The 18,142-nt window shown below is 32.5% G+C and overlaps 2 protein-coding genes across 2 annotated transcripts; both read right to left on the reverse strand.

Annotated features, from left to right (window-relative positions):
* Positions 1-1,845: 1,845 nt before the first annotated feature.
* Positions 1,846-2,498, reverse strand: LOC130804661 (arabinogalactan protein 14-like). Its single transcript, XM_057669186.1, has one exon. It carries the CDS (start codon positions 2,303-2,305, stop codon positions 2,126-2,128), a length of 180 nt encoding a protein of 59 aa, XP_057525169.1. The 5' UTR covers positions 2,306-2,498; the 3' UTR covers positions 1,846-2,125.
* A 1,345-nt stretch (positions 2,499-3,843) lies between these two features.
* LOC130804021 (uncharacterized) lies at positions 3,844-13,327 on the reverse strand. The gene is made up of 5 exons (XM_057668310.1): positions 13,151-13,327; positions 12,405-12,518; positions 4,651-4,730; positions 4,434-4,558; positions 3,844-4,328 (listed from the first exon to the last, which is right to left on the reverse strand). Exons 1-5 carry the CDS (start codon positions 13,201-13,203, stop codon positions 4,257-4,259), a joined length of 444 nt encoding a protein of 147 aa, XP_057524293.1. The 5' UTR covers positions 13,204-13,327; the 3' UTR covers positions 3,844-4,256.
* Between the last annotated feature and the right edge of the window lie 4,815 nt (positions 13,328-18,142).

Consider the following 18,142-nt stretch of genomic DNA (forward strand, 5'->3'; position numbering starts at 1 on the left):
TAACTAGTAATTATTCTTCTCAATTCCTCAAACTCCATTTTTATCTAACTAATTTGGGACCTTACAAAAAAAATATGTTTATGAAAATATCATTTTGTTATGTTCATGTTTAATGATTTTTTTAATGGATTTTCTTTTGTCCATTTAGGAAATAATAAATGATTTGCAATCTTAAGGGTTCGAATCTAGACCTTACTCTAAAATTAGGATCCAGGTAAGGTCCAAACCCAACCCAGATCCTTAAATGCCCATCCCTACTATTCCCTAGCCACAATATAACTCTTTCAATACAAGGTAGTTGTGAATCTTATGAATTATGATATGTTTTTATAGTAAGAACAAACATGTTTATTTTTAGAAGTGATAACGATAAACAACTAATTTATATCAATGAAACTTAGTACTCTAATTTGCTCAACTAATCTATTAATCGAGCAAGAAACAACAAAATATGAATAATTCTACTTCGTTACCTAGATTTAGTTAATATCAATGAAAAATAAAAAAATTATCCAACAAAATCCACTAATTAGTAACCCAAGAAGTATATTTGTATCTCATTTTTTAGTTCATAATTAATCCAGAAAACATTTACTATAAATTTATTCACAATTGAAGTAGTCTACTCCTATTTTCTATAAATCATCCATTTTAAAAAATTACTCTTTATGTTTATTTTAATAAAAGCTCTTTCTATCACAACATTTTTTACAACTTTCTAATTTTTATTTTAGGTGTTTTGCAAACGGCTGATAGCTGATTATAATGGTTAATTTAACCGGTTGATTTTATTAACTGGTGTGATTAGCTGATTTTAAACACGCTTCCATAAGCAGCTTGTATAAAACTAGCTTATTTACAATGATAAATTGTTTCATCAAATATTAGTATTGACTGGTCAACCAAACTTTTATTTATATCAAAATAATCTAAAATTATTCAATAAACTATATTGCCAAATATTCTGAGGTAGAATTTGAAATTGCCAACTAATTAGAATGTCAAAATACATTGATGAATTGAAAAGATAAATTGGTGAATTATAGAATGAGTAAATGGCATCATCTCCTTCGAATAAGGAGATGAGATGTCACATGAATGTGCTTAATTGTGCTTCACATGCGCACATGGGTGTTTTGTCTCGTCAATCTGTCTTCCTACGGCTCTAGGCCTCACTGCCCTGTTTGTAACAGTATTTTCATGAATGCTTTTTCATAAATCATCATAAGAAACTATCCATCAATTTAGTTGTTTGCTGAAAAAAACAAATTATAATCTTTTATTACGATTAGAATTTTATGTATATTTTTGAAGTTAAAAATATATTTATTTTTTTCTGAAATGTACCTATAGATATTAAAAAGCAAGTAGAGCAACAATGACGTTAGGGATTACAAAATACTGAGTAGCGTTCAATTGCTCAAATTTGCTAGGATATGCAAAAATGCTAGATCCAATTATGACGTTCAATCTATTTTACAGCGAATGTAAAACAACATAAACATACTCCCTCCGCTACTCCGTTTTCATAAAAATATTCACGAAAATTGAGTAAAATAGAATATGTAGATATACTATTATATTATTAAATTGAATAATAAAATAATATTAAAAGAAAACTAGTGAAAAAATCAAAATCATAACAAATAAAAAAATAATTTTATAAAATTAGTGAAAAATATATGAAAATCATAAAGAATATTAAATGTTAAATTGAAATTCGTGAAAGATATGTGCGATTATAGGCATTATAAAATATTAAAATAAATATAAATAAAGTTATTTTTTTAAAATTTATGACATAAATGGAAATATTCTTTAGGAGTAATTTACGTAAGGAAAAAATGAGATCTAAAAGTATATTAATGATTAATGGTAAAAACAAATCAAAGCCAAGGTAAATAATCAAAAACGTCACTCAAATTGAATATATATTACACAAGAAAGAATGTCAAAAAAGATAAAAATAAAATAAAAAAAATCCAAACCAAAATAAATTCCCACTCTACATCATCCTCATCTCATCGTCATGTGATCCAATCAAAGGATGGATCTAAAGATTTGTAAACAGAACCACCAATAACCTCCAACAAAATGACATAATAAATCAAAAAATCAAAAAAACTTAGAAAAGAAGACCAAATGCTAAAGCAACAAGAGACGCAAATGCGGTGGGGAAGAATGCGGTAGCATCGGAGGCAGGTGCGGGAGCAGGAGCGTCAACAGCAGCGACATTTTGAACGGAAAAGACAGCAATAAGCATCAAAACGACGGCGAAAGCGGCTCTCATTCTCATGGCCTCCATTGTTGTTTGTCTGTAGAAAGCTTGAAAAATGAAAATATAGGAAAGAGAAGGAGAGAGCTCAAAATTGAAGAGAGAATGTGAAAATGGGTTAAAGAGAGTGAAGATGGGGGAGTATAAAAAGGGGAGGGGAATAACGGGGAGAGAAAGAAAAAGAGACGTTGTGAAAGGTGTAACGGTAGACGAAAAAAGGTCGGTTATTTTGACAGACTGGGAAAGGGTGGAATACAGCTGGTTAGTTAGAGGATTGGGGTTGTAAGTGGGGTCCATTTTGATGCCTTTGTATTCATCAACAACCACCTTTTGTTTTGATTGTATCAAATAAAAAATCATGGAGAAGTGTCTTAGACGAATATGCCTTTTTTTTTTTTTTTTTTTACTTAAGTCGGTCTTCTGAGAGATTGACTCTTTGACGAACTTTTTTTATGTCTAGCTCATTGAAGGTTAATTAAACTAAAAATAATAAGAGGCTGACCAAACTAGAGATTATCTCTCACAAGAAGTTGTGTTTTTCATTTATTTTTGGGGTGGAGGGTGTATTGTTTTTGATTGATTTCAGAGATGTTTATTATGATTATTAGGTTGATTCTGGATTACATATTTGGGTTGGTTTAAAATTGTATTTGTATTCACATTGATTTTTATATAACTGTAAATTCATTTTATGATCAAATTAAAGTCGAGTCCAATTATAAAATTAGGTAAATATCGAATCATTAGATCTGTTTTGAACACCTCTAGGTTTCTGTGTAAAATTTTTAATTCATTTTGGTGGATGTGTATGGACAACAGGAACCAAATAAAGGGTAAGAGTTGCATTCATTTTTGCAAAGATGTATAAAGAAAGTCCACTAGAATACTTATAAATGGTTTTAGTCAGGTGCAAAGAAAGTTCTTCAATACACCTGTTGAAGGTTGAAAATCATCACAATTAATGAAAAAAATAGTTGTAAAAAGCCTAAGAAAAAATGGAAAAAAAATTTAAAAAATGTTACACCTCTCTAAGAATTTAATTAAGCATAAAACTAGTTAAAGACAGTTTAATTCATACTCCATACCATCAATAATAACTTTCTTTTTCTCGACTATTATTTGCTTCTTTATGATTAGTAATTGTCTTGTCTTGCCCACAATGCTCTTAATCGTTTATTCCTATTGCAGTCTTTCTCCAATTGAGGATCTCTGATTTGCAATCTCTATTAATAAGAAAATAGTATGTCTGTCTTCTATCCCTTAATATGGATCCTGATTATAATTTTACAAACGGAGATATATAAAGTATGATGATAATATAGTACTCCCTCTTATTTATTTTACTTACCCCATTTATTTTTTCATACTTGTCGAGGTAACATTTTAACTCTTAATATTTCTATGCTTAATTAAAAAATTAGGAACAATTGATATTAATAATCCTTGAATTGAGACAAATAAAAGAAAACCTTCCTTAACTATATAATAATTTATAAATAAGAATAAAATATAAATTAAAAAGAATTGGTAAATAGCGACAAAAAGTAAATGGTACAAGTAAAATGAATAGAAAAGAGTATAAATTAAAATATATTAAGATCTTGTTAGAAATTATTATTACATATATGAATTAAGGTCAATAGAAAGTAACATAGATTTGCCTAAATAATGACAATAACTAAAAAGTCAAGCACAACAACAATCAAGAATTGTTAGCATAAGCGAGAAGCAACAACACAAAAACTTAACCCCTAACAAAAATCTTAGTACTTGTCCAAACATCATTTTTCTTTTAACATATTTTCCCGTTCTGAAATACTCCCACTCAATTATAACATGTATCTTGTATGGGAAAATATCATTATCAGTAGTATGTATAATGGAACGGAGGAAGTACAACATTACAATATAATAATTATCTTTGATCATTCATCCAAAAGGTCTATAATTCACCTTTTTCCATGAATGAGCTAAATCTTGTCTAGAACTCCGTTGGGGGCTTCAATCTCACAAGTCTTTTGATTCTCTCTTTGTCAGTGTTCTCCAAAACACCCTGGAAATGAAAAATGGTTCGAGAATAAGAAATGCATTTTAAAAGAAATATTACGGTAGTAAACAAGAGACAAAGGCGATCGAACAAAAGCAAGAAAGTTTATACCGTCCAAACGATTTCATCAAGGCATAAGCAGATCCTTCCGTATTTGTCCAGGAATAAGCGCTCATTTGGAGGTTTACCACATACATCCTTCAAAGTCGTCGTGATAGTAAAAATCACTTCAGATACTGGAAAAAGCACAATCACCAATATGAGTTTACACCTATTTTTTACTAGTGCTGCTTAGTTCTGATACAGAACGAGAACGGTATACACTTACGAGCAAGTTCATCATACTCGTCCTTGCCAACTAGAAAGATGTGAATGTCTCCAAGCACGGTATACACAACATAGACCGATCTGTGAGAAAGAGAGAAGGAAAGGGTAAATATTAAATTCTTTTGAAGTTCATTAACCAGAATTAGAAAGAGACGGAGACTATCCTACTATCTCTTGCTGTCTAACAACAGTAATAGAAATGACATTGGGGTAATGAAATGATGTTTGGAATAATCTCATCTTACAAAAAATTGAGGTAATTCTTCATCATACATGTGTCACCATAAATTATTCCTCAATCTTCTGCATTAATAATTCCCAAGTTTATCTAAGAATTGCTAAATTACATTTACAGAGTTGGAGGTTGAACAACATCGATGTCTCCTGTTCTCTGTTTTTTCTACATCTTCATTCAGGTAGTTATCTTATATTTGAATGATTTAGATGGGCTAGAGTTGATTGATTATCCACAGAAAAAACCTTCCGAAATTTAACGTGAAATATTGTGGAATCTTGCACTGAGTGCCAAACGACCAAGATTTTGTGTGTTCATGAAGCCAAAAAAGAACTATTCGACACAAAACGAATAACATATGACAAATGGTCTCCAGAAAGATGATTCTTGATTCACCAAAAATAAAAAGGGGGAAGCATTCCCAAATATCAGCAAAAGCATTGGAACTCTTATCTTCTCAGTAGTGTTTTTGATGCATCATTGACAGATGAGCAGAAATACCCAGTCTTTTCTCAAACTAAACTGTCCAAAAGACTTACATTTACAATAAGATGAGAAGCTCCGGAGGAACAAAAAAACGATACCATTGACATATTTTAATGTAGAATAAAAAATTTATGGAACCACCTTTAATATCATTTTTTTTTCAAAAAACTACCTCAAAACCCAATGTATTGAAGAATCAGCATTTGACAAATTTGTTGAAGTTGAATATTAACCTAAGGTTTGACCATTAATTGATTGTCACCTGAGCTCATGAATGCTTTCCCTCCATTTCATCAATCATACATTCATATTGTGATGGTTTACAGAGGCAATAGTAAATAAAGAACGAAAAGCTAACAGAAGGAAGAAGAAGAGAAGATAGTAAACACTGGTTTCGAGTATTAGCTACTCCAAACAATCAGATGCTGTTGATTTGTGATAAATTACTTCATAATTATACAACCAAAGCATTCTACAATTTATATTGATTTCTTAATGCTACAGCCACATCATCATTTTAGGTCTAACAGATTTATTCCCCTATTCCTCCAAATTTCTATTCTGTTATGACGACATTCAGTTCTGTTACAAAATTATTCTCTTGTGCGATTTCTTGTGCCACCTCAGCAGAGGCCTTTTGTTTCCTATTCTTCTTCTGATATGTCACCCATGGTTTAGTCCTGACCCGTGTGAGCGGCATAGCACATACACAACCCACCATAACCATCATAATCCCAAATTGTTTCTCCTTCCACCATCAAAACCTCATCGTGTGTCCCTCAACAACTATTACCAAGATCTTGTCATTTACATCAAGTTTGAACCAAAATTCTTTCCTCCTAAACCTAGGACCACCTTGACTTCCTAACTAAAACCATATATGTGACTATTAACTAGCCCACAACTCAGGAGAGATCTTGCTTGAATAACTTGTAGAAAATGGCATAGGGACTGGAGGGGAAGGGCAGTGACAGCCTGTGAGTTCAGCATATTACAGAGAAAGAGGACCGCGGGCAATAGTGGTGAAAGTGGATGGTTGTTGGTTTACATGAGAGAAAAAGGGGTAATGTCGAAGTTGGCGCTGTTAGAGTAAGGTAGTTACTTTGAGTCTAAAGAGAAACAAGGGGTCATGCCGTCATGGTTTAGATGGGGTCACAACATTGCTAAAACACATGGCTTGAGATGATCTTCATGCTTCTATAAGGCTGTATCATCCAATTTTTAGAATTAGACCAATGAAAGTTGCACCTACATTTACATAATGGGGAGTGATTCATGTTTCTTGTTAGATGCTTAACACCCAATACTTTTATGCTAGAGAAGCAACTTCTTGGGTTAAAGAACAGGAGGAAAAGTGAAAAGTCGTCCTTCAAAATTGAACTAAACCAAAGAAGAAAAAAAAAAAAAACTTAACTGGACCCAAACAGAGAAACAATCGCAACTCGCAAGCATCATCACTACAATTAACGATTTTAGTTGTACATAAGTACTGGATAGGGCAAAATAATATATAATCTTTGTTAACAACGATTTTTATGTTGATTAGATAAACAAATTAACAGGTTTGAAGGTCTCTGCCGGTCGGCACTGTATAGAATAACAGCAAATGAACAAAACATATGCTCATTTACCAAAGTATTTAGGATAAGCATCATAATCAACTGTTATGAATGGTAGTATACTAATGTGATTATAAATGATAGTATACTAATGTGTGACTTGAGTGCACATTAAAGGGTTGAATTCATGTGTGTGACTCTTGAGTTGTGGAATCCAAAAGGGTGTAATAAGGTGAAGAGTATTCATGGGAATTATTGGTGTTAATGAAGATTAAGGTGAAGAGTCTCATGTGTGTGACTCTTGAGATAATGCCTTTTCAAGTTCTTAGAGTTATTTCATAGTATTCATTACCCTAAATTAACTATGTATTTATGTGAGCCATTCATCTTCAAGTACCTAGCACTATAAATAGGGCTCTCATACCCACACTTCAAGTATGCAAAACACATCAAACACAACCCTTAAGCCAAACACATAGCCTATTGTTGTTATCTCTATCTCAATTGTAATTCTTCATATTGAAGTGTTGTTTATATTCATTTGATATAATATAAACATAAACTACACACCACGGAGGACGTAGCCATCATTGGGTGAACCTCCTTAAATCTTTGTGTCCTTGTTTGTTACTTTGTCAAACTTAATTTTGCTCATTGTTGTTTGTTCTTAACATCGTAAGTATTTGGCGATCGTTTTCAATTGGTATCAGAGCCAAGGTTATTTTGCGGTGTTTTAAGAAATTATTACTTGAAAATCATGACTACAATGAAGCTCGATATTGAGAAGTTTGATAGGAATGTAAACTTTGGCTTATGGCAAGTCAAAATGAGAGCCATTTTGATTCAAAATGGTGTGCACAAGGCGATTGATGGTGTAGAGAAGATGCCGGAAGGAATGTCCGCATCGAGATGGGAAGAGATAGACACAAAGGCGTTATCGGCAATCCAATTATGCTTATCCAATGAAGTTCTAAGAGAGGTTGTTAAAGAAACAACAACCAAGAGTATATGGGAGAAATTGGAATCACTCTACATGGCCAAGAGTGTTACCAATAGGCTACTTTTGAAGAGTAGACTCTACGACTTACGCTTGGAGGAAGGTAAACTTTTAAAACCTCACTTGGATGAGTTTTGTTCCATTGTTATGGATTTACAAAACATTGATGTTAAGCTTGATGATGAAGACTTGGCAATTTATCTTTTATGTTCTTTACCCCCTTCTTATAAAAATTTTAGAGAAACTCTACTTTATGGTAGAGATAATTTGAGTAGTGATGATGTGAAGAATGCCTTGACTCAAAGGGATCTCATTGATACACAATTGTCACAAAAGTCACCAAGCAATGCTAGTGACGGTTTGTTTGTAAGAGGGAGGTCACAAGAGAAAGGTTCCACTAGTGGGAGTGGAAACAAGGGTAAAGGAAGGTCCAAGTCCGTAAGGCCAAACAAAAATAAGACTTGTAACTATTGCAAGCTTAAGGGCCACATCAAGAAGGATTGTTGGAAGCTTAAGAGAAAGCTAGAAGAAGAGGCAAGGGAAGGAACTAGCAATGCCAATGCTAGTTATGTGAATGATAGTGATGATGGCGATGTTCTTGTTGCCACTCATGAGTACAAAGGTAATAATGAATGGATTCTTGATTCGGGGTGCACATTCCACATGACTCCCAACAAAACTTTCTTCCATACATTTGAAAGTGTTGATGGGGGAAATGTTACCATGGGAAACAACACCACATGTAAGGTTGTTAGGATTGAGAGCATTAAAATTAAAATGTTTGATGGGATTGTGAGGACCTTAACCGATGTAAGGTATGTCCCGGGCTTGAAAAAGAATCTTTTATCTTTGGGTACTCTTGATAAGATCGGGTGTAGAATCACTTGTGAAGGTGGAGTTATGAAGGTAGCCAAGGGTTCACTAGTGGTGATGAAGGGGAGGTTGAATGGGAGTTTGTATGCTCTTCAAGGTTCAACCATTCTTGGCTCGGCGAATGTATCCACAAGCACAATGTCCGATCGTGACACCAAACTTTGGCACTTGAGGCTTGGTCACATGAGCGAAAGAGGTATGTTTGAACTCTCTAAACAAGGTTTATTTGATGGAAAAAATTTTGGGAACCTTGGTTTTTGTGAACATTGTGTTTATGGGAAACACAAGAGAGTTAGTTTTAAACCCGCCATCCACAACACTAAGGGGATATTAGATTATGTCCATTCCGACTTGTGGGGGCCTTCACGAACGCCCTCCCTTAGTGGTTGTAGCTACATGTTGACCTTTATTGATGATTACTCTAGAAAAGTTTGGTGTTACTTTATAAAACATAAATATGAAGTTTTTGATGTCTTCTTGGAATGGAAGAAGATGATTGAAAAGAAAGCCGGTAGGAGCATCAAGACCTTGAGAACCGACAATGGTCTTGAATTTGTTGATGGCAAGTTTCTCAATTATTGTTCTAATGAAGGTATTGTTAGACATAGAACTTGTGCAGGTCGTCCTCAACAAAATGGTGTTGCGAAGAGGATGAATAAAACGTTATTGGAAAGGGCAAGATGCATGCTAAATCAAGCAAATTTGGGGAAACAATTTTGGGCCGAAGCGGTGGCTACGGCATGTTATTTGATCAACCGTTCACCTCATACCGCCTTGAAGTTCAAGTCGCCACAAGAGGTATGGTACAACACTCCGGTAAACTATTCTAGTCTTAGAATCTTTGGTTGTCCAGCTTATATTCATGTAAATGATGGTAAGTTAGAACCTAGGGCTAGAAAAGGTATCTTTGTGGGGTATGGAGTGGGTGTAAAGGGGTATAGGGTATGGTGTAATGAATCAAAGAAAATTATTGTTTCTAGAGATGTTGTTTTTGATGAAGATAGCATGCTTGTCTCTAATGTTGAAAAACCTTTTAATAATGATGATAATGAAGCACAAGTGGAGGTTGAATCCTCCAATGTTGATAATGAGAAAAATGATGATGTTCAACAAAGGTCTCCTCCTTTGTCCACAACTAGGCAAAGAAGGAAGATCGTGGCTCCAAGGAGGTACATTAAAGAGTGTGATTATGTTATTTATGCTCTCAACATTGCTAGCGAAGTCGAAGGGTTAAATGAACCAAGTACGTACAAGGAGGCTATGGCCTCAAATGACTCAAGCAAGTGGTTGATTGCTATGAAACAAGAGATGGAATCTCTTGCGAAGAATGGAACTTGGGATATCGTTGTTGCACCAAAGAAAAAGAAGATTGTGGGGTGCAAGTGGATATTCAAGAGGAAGGAGGGTCCTTCTAGTGATATTCCTCCCATCTACAAAGCAAGGGTTGTTGCAAAGGGATACTCTCAAATTGAGGGTATTGATTTTCACGAAGTTTTCTCTCCGGTCGTGAAACACTCTTCTATTAGGGCATTGCTTGCTTTGGTGGCGATGGAGGATTTGGAGTTACATCAATTGGATGTAAAGACGGCTTTTCTTCACGGTGAACTTGAAGAAGAAATCTTTATGAAGCAACCGGAAGGTTTTGAGGTAGCCGGTAAGGAGAATCATGTGTGTAGATTGAAGAGGTCATTGTATGGGTTGAAGCAATCTCCAAGGCAATGGTACAAAAGGTTTGATTCCTTTATGATTTCACATGATTTTGTTAGAAGTTCTTATGATAGCTGTGTTTATCTTAAGAAATTTGAAGATGGTTCTTTACTATATTTGCTCTTATATGTTGATGATATGCTAGTAGCATGTAGCTCTTTGCTTAAGGTGGAGGACTTGAAAGAGTTGCTTTCAAGTGAATTTGATATGAAAGATCTTGGTGAAGCCAAGAAGATTCTTGGGATGGAGATTTTGAGAGATCGGGCTAAGGGTGTCTTATACCTTAGTCAAAGGAAGTACATTGAGAAAGTTGTTCAACGTTTCTCCATGGATGATGCTAAAGGTGTGTCTACTCCTCTTGCTTCTCATTTCAAATTGTCCAAGAATTTGTGTCCACAAACAAAAGAGGAAGAAGAGCAAATGGTAAGAATTCCATACACTAGTGCCGTTGGTAGCGTTATGTATGCTATGGTATGCTCTAGGCCCGACATTGCTCATGCGGTGAGTTTGGTGAGTAGATATATGTTTAATCCGGGTAAGGGACATTGGGAGGCACTAAAATGGCTATTGAGGTATTTGAAAGATACTTCAAATGTTTGTCTCATGTATGGGAAAAATTCAAGTGAGCTAACCGGGTTTTGTGACTCGGATTATGGTGGTGATCTAGATAATAGAAAGTCCACAAGTGGGTTCGTGTTTACTTTGGGTGGTTCGGCGATTAGTTGGCAATCATCTTTGCAAGATGTGGTTGCTCTTTCTGCAACCGAAGCGGAGTACATAGCCGTGGCCGAGTCATTCAAGGAAGCAAAATGGCTTAAAGGTTTTGTTGGTGAAATGTGCAACAAAGTGTGTGAGGTAAGTGTGCATTGTGATAGTCAAAGTGCAATTCATTTGGCTAGGAATCAAAACACATTTCATAGAAGGTCCAAGCACATTGATATTAAGTATAACTTTATCCGGGATGAAGTTGAGCACAAAAGGGTGTTATTGAAGAAAATTGACACTACGGAAAATCCGGCCGACATGATGACAAAGTCATTACCTACTACCAAGTTTGAGTTATGTGTTGACTTGGTAGGTTTAGCTCCTTGCTTGAGATAATGCCCTCTTGGGCATTTTGAGGTGTGTATGTTTTTTGAATATGAAGTGGATTGATGAATGTTGTGACTTGGGTGAACTCAAGTCAAGGTGGAGATTGTTATGAATGGTAGTATACTAATGTGATTATAAATGATAGTATACTAATGTGTGACTTGAGTGCACATTAAAGGGTTGAATTCATGTGTGTGACTCTTGAGTTGTGGAATCCAAAAGGGTGTAATAAGGTGAAGAGTATTCATGGGAATTATTGGTGTTAATGAAGATTAAGGTGAAGAGTCTCATGTGTGTGACTCTTGAGATAATGTCTTTTCAAGTTCTTAGAGTTATTTCATAGTATTCATTACCCTAAATTAACTATGTATTTATGTGAGCCATTCATCTTCAAGTACCTAGCACTATAAATAGGGCTCTCATACCCACACTTCAAGTATGCAAAACACATCAAACACAACCCTTAAGCCAAACACATAGCCTATTGTTGTTATCTCTATCTCAATTGTAATTCTTCATATTGAAGTGTTGTTTGTATTCATTTGATATAATATAAACATAAACTACACACCACGGAGGACGTAGCCATCATTGGGTGAACCTCCTTAAATCTTTGTGTCCTTGTTTGTTACTTTGTCAAACTTAATTTTGCTCATTGTTGTTTGTTCTTAACATCGTAAGTATTTGGCGATCGTTTTCATCAACTATAATTTATAGTAATATAATGAAATAACATACTCCTATACACAGACAGAAAGCACACTACACAAACACAATTGGAAAGCAGATCAGAGTAAGCATCATACTTATGTGAAGCTACAAAGAGCTCTTCATTCTTAGCATTTTTGAGGTTCTCGGTGCCCAACTTAACTAAGAAAGTTCGCCAATGTAATCGCTCCTCAGCCGGAACTCCATTGAACCTGAAACACAACGGATATTGGCGTGCTAAACGAATTTGAAACAAACTGACAATAGGGTTCAGTATAACCATCATAAATCTGGTGAGATAGCATCATATAGCAACGATTAAACATAGAAATACAATCTCCAAACTAAATCAATAATCGAGAGCAATCGAGAAGTTATAATAGAAATACCGATGATAAACACATCAAATATTTTTCAACTTCTACACAGGTCAAAATTCAAAACCCAGATTCATTCGGTCACCATAAACACAAATCAGAATTTATAACTCAAATCCTAAATCAGTGATAAACCCAGAACATTATAACTCAAATAAATTATCAATATGCCAACAGCACATCTAATCAGTAATTGAATTGAATCAAGCAAGATAATCAGACAAACATGAATCAAAATAGATTCCAATTTTGCAAAATTAAAAGGATAGTATGATGATTAGAGGCCAGATCACAGTAACCCAGTTCAGGAAATTTGACAATTCAAATTGGGAAATTCAGCGCCTTAATTTCTTCAATATAGCCCAAGAAGAAGAAATGAAATCAGATCCCATATAGGGTTTTTTTGTAAGTTAAACCTAGAAAAAGAACGAAAATACTCCATATTGTTGCAGAAAGAGAAAGATTACCTTTCAACAAGAATGTTGCCCTCGGAATTGGAAATCAGCACTGCCAGCAACATTATTTTTCCGAGGGGAGAGATTTGTATCTATTGTTGTTGAGACAAGTGAAATAAACTTTAAATCAACGGGATTTAGGTTTTATTTTTTGAGATGATGAAGAGGGATTTAGGTTTTCATTTTTTATCATGCTATATTTGGAAAGATTTCATTTGAAAATTTGAAATTGATTTAAATTTATTATTTGACAAATTAAAAATTTTTAAATTTAAATTTAATGCAAATTTCAATATTATTTTTAAATTAGTTAAAATTGAGGATTTGAGAATAACTACCAAAGTCTTGTCATTCTCAAATTCTTCATTTATAATTTTATAATTAAAATTCATAATTTGAAATGAAATGATTGTTTCCAAACACTACATCAATTATTTATTTTTTAATGAAATTCGGATTCAAGATTTTGTGTGGTAAAATGTTCCTTTCTACGTAAAATTCAATTTTCAGTTTTAAATATTGATTATTTGATTTTATTGGCCAATTGGCAATTGTTTTTTAGATTACCAATAATAGAAAAAATGTCCTATTATATTTTTGTTTTTTAAGATTTTTCTCTAATTTTTAAAATTATTTTTCAAAATAAAACATTCTACAAGGCGTAACCAAAATATCTAGCCGCCCCCTCTTTTTTTCTCCCTTTTCTCTCTGAAAAAAAAATCTAATCTCTATAGTTGGTTTGGGGCTATCATCAATCTTTTGATTGATGGTAAGCTCTTAATTTCTCCGTTTTAAGCTTTTTGAATATGATTATAATAAATATTTGTCCTCTCCCTGCAATAGAGTTGTTCTAACCATTCATTGGGTTAATTCTACCCATATAATAGGTTTTGATCTCTCTCATCGTGATAGTTTGGGGTTATGAATTTTAGTCTTTAATTGACTTGTTTGTAGAGATTAATGCGATGATGCAACAGACACCAAAATTGCAATTACCATCAACTGCGTCAAATTTAAATCTATCTCAATACTACAACAGATCGAAAGACCTCCTCGTAGAAGGTTGTATCAAACAACGATGTTGAAGAGGATATTCAGAATTGTCAGATCTCATACACAATGATCGTAATTTTGCTAATTTTGAATTATATTTGGTTAAAGTTGTTATGTACTTGCTGATTTTAATCTCTGATGTAGATGTCGTATAACTCTTTATTGATGAATTAAGTATTATTAAAAAAAGGCATAACCAGATTATCAAACTGCACATTTCACAAACAATCCTAAAACATTATATGTTTCGTAGTTAATTATAAGTTGAGATTATACTTATTGACAAATAATCACTATAGTAATGATGTATTGATTATTATCCAAATCATCTAAAGGACAAAAGAAATACATGAGTTTGGATTTGCTTGAAACAAGCAAAAGTTATGACTTGAGATAGATACTTGCATAAACAATTTAACCGTAATTTCCCCTTAATTTTATAATATAATCAATGGATAATTTATTACTAATGTGATTATTTTGCTCTTCGGTATGACTCCTCTGTCTCCTGTGAGCTTAATTAAGTGTTACGATAATTTAGTCTGAACTCAATTTTAATCTAAATTTAATTTAATTTGCTAAATATGATTTTGAATTCGATTATACAATTAGATACAATTTACACAACAAAATTCTAGCACGAGAAAATTACAATACTAAATACAAGTGTTGTGGTGAATTAAGAACTTTGATGATATTGAGAGTTAATTACTCTTTCAATATTAGCACATAAAAGGAAGAACAAGAATGAAAGTATCTTTAAGAGAGATATAAAAAATGATATGGAGATGAAATGGAATGTCCTTTGGCATGCAACCTCTATTTATAGAGCTATGCATCAAACAATACCTTCCACTAGTGGAAAAAACCTCGTTTGCTACAGTTTTTTGCCATTATTTGCTGCGGTTTTGGCCCCCAGCAATAGTGATAGCAGCAAATGTCCTACTTTAAATGCTGCGGTTCAAAACCGCAGCAAATAAGGGCATTATTTGTTGCGGTCATGGGCAAAAACCGCAGCAAATAAGGAGGGTTATTTGCTGCGGTCATGGGCAAAAACCGCAGCAAATAAGGAGGGTTATTTGCTGCGGTCAGGGGCAAAACCGCAGCAAATACCTCTCTTTTTTTTTTCTTTTTCCGTTTTATCCTTATAATAATGCAATAATAATACAATGTAATAACAGTGATTAATCCAATGATAATCACAGATAATCAACATTAATCTCTTTGTAATAATAAACTCTCGCTCGTATATATAATATAATATTATGTACGTACATATATATATATATATATATATATATATATATATATATATATATATATATATATATATATCTATATATATATATATATATATATATATATATATATCTATATATATATATATATATATATATATATATATATCTATATATATATATATATATATATATATATATATATATATACACATTAAAGTATAAAAAATAATCTATACTAATTACAATTTATCAAGGACAAATATTAGCAAGATACACGGCAATCTTGTCTTTTAATTCGCGCATCGCTTCACTTCTCAAAGGGCGTGTTTCCCTCGGAATGTCGTTTAAAACCTATATATAATATTAAAATAAAAGATTAATATATATAGAAACATTAGATTTTACCAATAATATATTTAATTAAGAACGTAACAAATACTTACGGCATCTATATTTTCGACTCCAAAGTCCTTCACGGAATTTATAATATCGTCCATATACTTCAGTGCGTAGTAGCCGCAGTCAACGGAAGAAGAAGGTTGTTGAAAGCACTAAGAGAAAATAGATGGTAGTGTCAAAAACGGTTAAAAACGCATAAAATCGCAACTTAACACGTAAATTCTAGAATACGACTATGATTTTCAATTCTATAAACTTCTACAAAATAATATATACCAAATAGTGTTGTGTGCCAAGTTTCGTGCAAAACAAACAAACTTTGAGCTACTTTACGCGCGAAATTGACAAAAACGCTTAAAAACCCTTAAAATCGCAACTTAACACCTAATTTCTAGCATATGACTATTATTTTCAATTCTAACCATGTCAACACAATAATATATGCCAAATAGTGTTGTGTGCCAAGTTTCGTGCATAACAAACCATGTTTGACCTACTTTACGCGCGAATTCTTTTGAAACAAAAGTATTTTACCAAGCAAAGCTTATAAATCAAAGTAATGTTTCACTAAGCAAAACTTATGAATCAATGTAATGTTTCACTAAACAAAGCTTATAAATCAAAGTAAAGTAATGATTCATTAAACAAAACTTATGAATCAAAGTAATGATTCATCAAATTTTTTAAGACATTTAATTGGACTTATAATATATTTATTTTAGTCCCACTACAATATTAAGTATGTAGTATATACAAATCTAGGTCTATATATATATTCTAAATGTTCAACATAAAATCCGATAAAAGTTTTACAATCTGATAAATGTTCAATATAGCATAAAACTTAGAATTTATCACCAAATTACACATCAATATATTATGTTATCTTTTATCTTTAAATTTATTTTTTAATTAACTCTTTTAGATATATTTTTATTCTTGTTAACAAACGAGATTTAAGTAGTTATGTTTTGTCAAAAATTATGTTGATAATTAATTGAAAACAACTTTGATATGTCCATAAAAAAAAAAAAGCAAAGAATGGCATCTTACAATTTACAAAAGATAAGAACCTTTTATTTACTGATAAAGATTCTTTATAATTGTTTAATCCTTTAATACTACATATATCCATATTTCTAGTTCTATATCTACTAGTCAATCATCCACACTTTTAATCATCAAGTTCTCAAGCTAGATCCAGGTATATCGTTCTACACTCTCTTATATCTATTTTTTATTTTTATTTTTTCTCATGTATAGGTATATAACATCCCTAGTTTGGGCTACAAATAATTTGTACCCAAAAAATACGTTTTGTTGCCCAAAGTTGAAGGCAACAAAAAAATATCTGTTGTGCAGTTGTTGCCTGAAGGTTGTTACACAAAATTGTTGCCCATAAAAATTATCTAGCGAACAAATTTGTTTATTGCCCGTTTTTTTAATTACATAGTAACGAAATTGATTGTTGCCTATGTAAAATACATATAGTGCAACAATTCATATTTGATATTATATTTGCTCTTAACTGCGGATATATAAGAGTTCCATAGCCGTCTATTAACAAAAGTAAAATAGACTATTATTCAGGGTCATAAAGCTTTTGGCCTAAAATATATATTTTCTTGTAAAATATTGATATTAATTTAAATTAAATTCAGATATAATTTAAATTTTTTGCTATGTAATATGAATTATCAATGTTTTTTATAAAATTGTTAAAATATTAACATTAAAAAACAAAAAGAGTATTATATTTTTCATTACGCTTAAAAATTTTTAGGGGTTTTTAATTCTAGCTATGGGCCCTAAATAGAGCCGGCTCAGAGATTTCAGAGGCCCGGGGCAAAAAAAAATTTTGGACCCTAACTATAAATACTCCTATATATTTATAATTACAAAATTTATAATATCAAAAAAATGTTATACACCAATAATATAGTTCGATTTTATCCGCTTTTTGTTTGATAATCATGCATTTATAATTTAATAATTAGTAAATAAGATACTAATCATCACTAATAACACTTTCATTTTGTGGTTAAATGTACATTTTAATAACATAGGGTCTTACGTTCGATGCATTATGAAGATAAAATTTATCTATTTTTATCGTGGGCCTTGGGCACAGGCTTTTCTTGCCTCTGCGTAGGGCTGGCCTTGGCCCTAATAATGAAAAAGACGGACCGTACGTAAGTGCAACGAGCTATTTCTAGTTGTTTCTAAAAGCACGTACGTAACATATTTTTTGCAATATTAAAAGGTGAATAATCAAGGAACGGTATAAGAAAATGGCATCAATCCAATGTGA

The sequence above is a fragment of the Amaranthus tricolor genome, chromosome 17, assembly GCF_026212465.1.
Source record: "Amaranthus tricolor cultivar Red isolate AtriRed21 chromosome 17, ASM2621246v1, whole genome shotgun sequence".
Classification (NCBI taxonomy): Eukaryota; Viridiplantae; Streptophyta; class Magnoliopsida; order Caryophyllales; family Amaranthaceae; genus Amaranthus; species Amaranthus tricolor.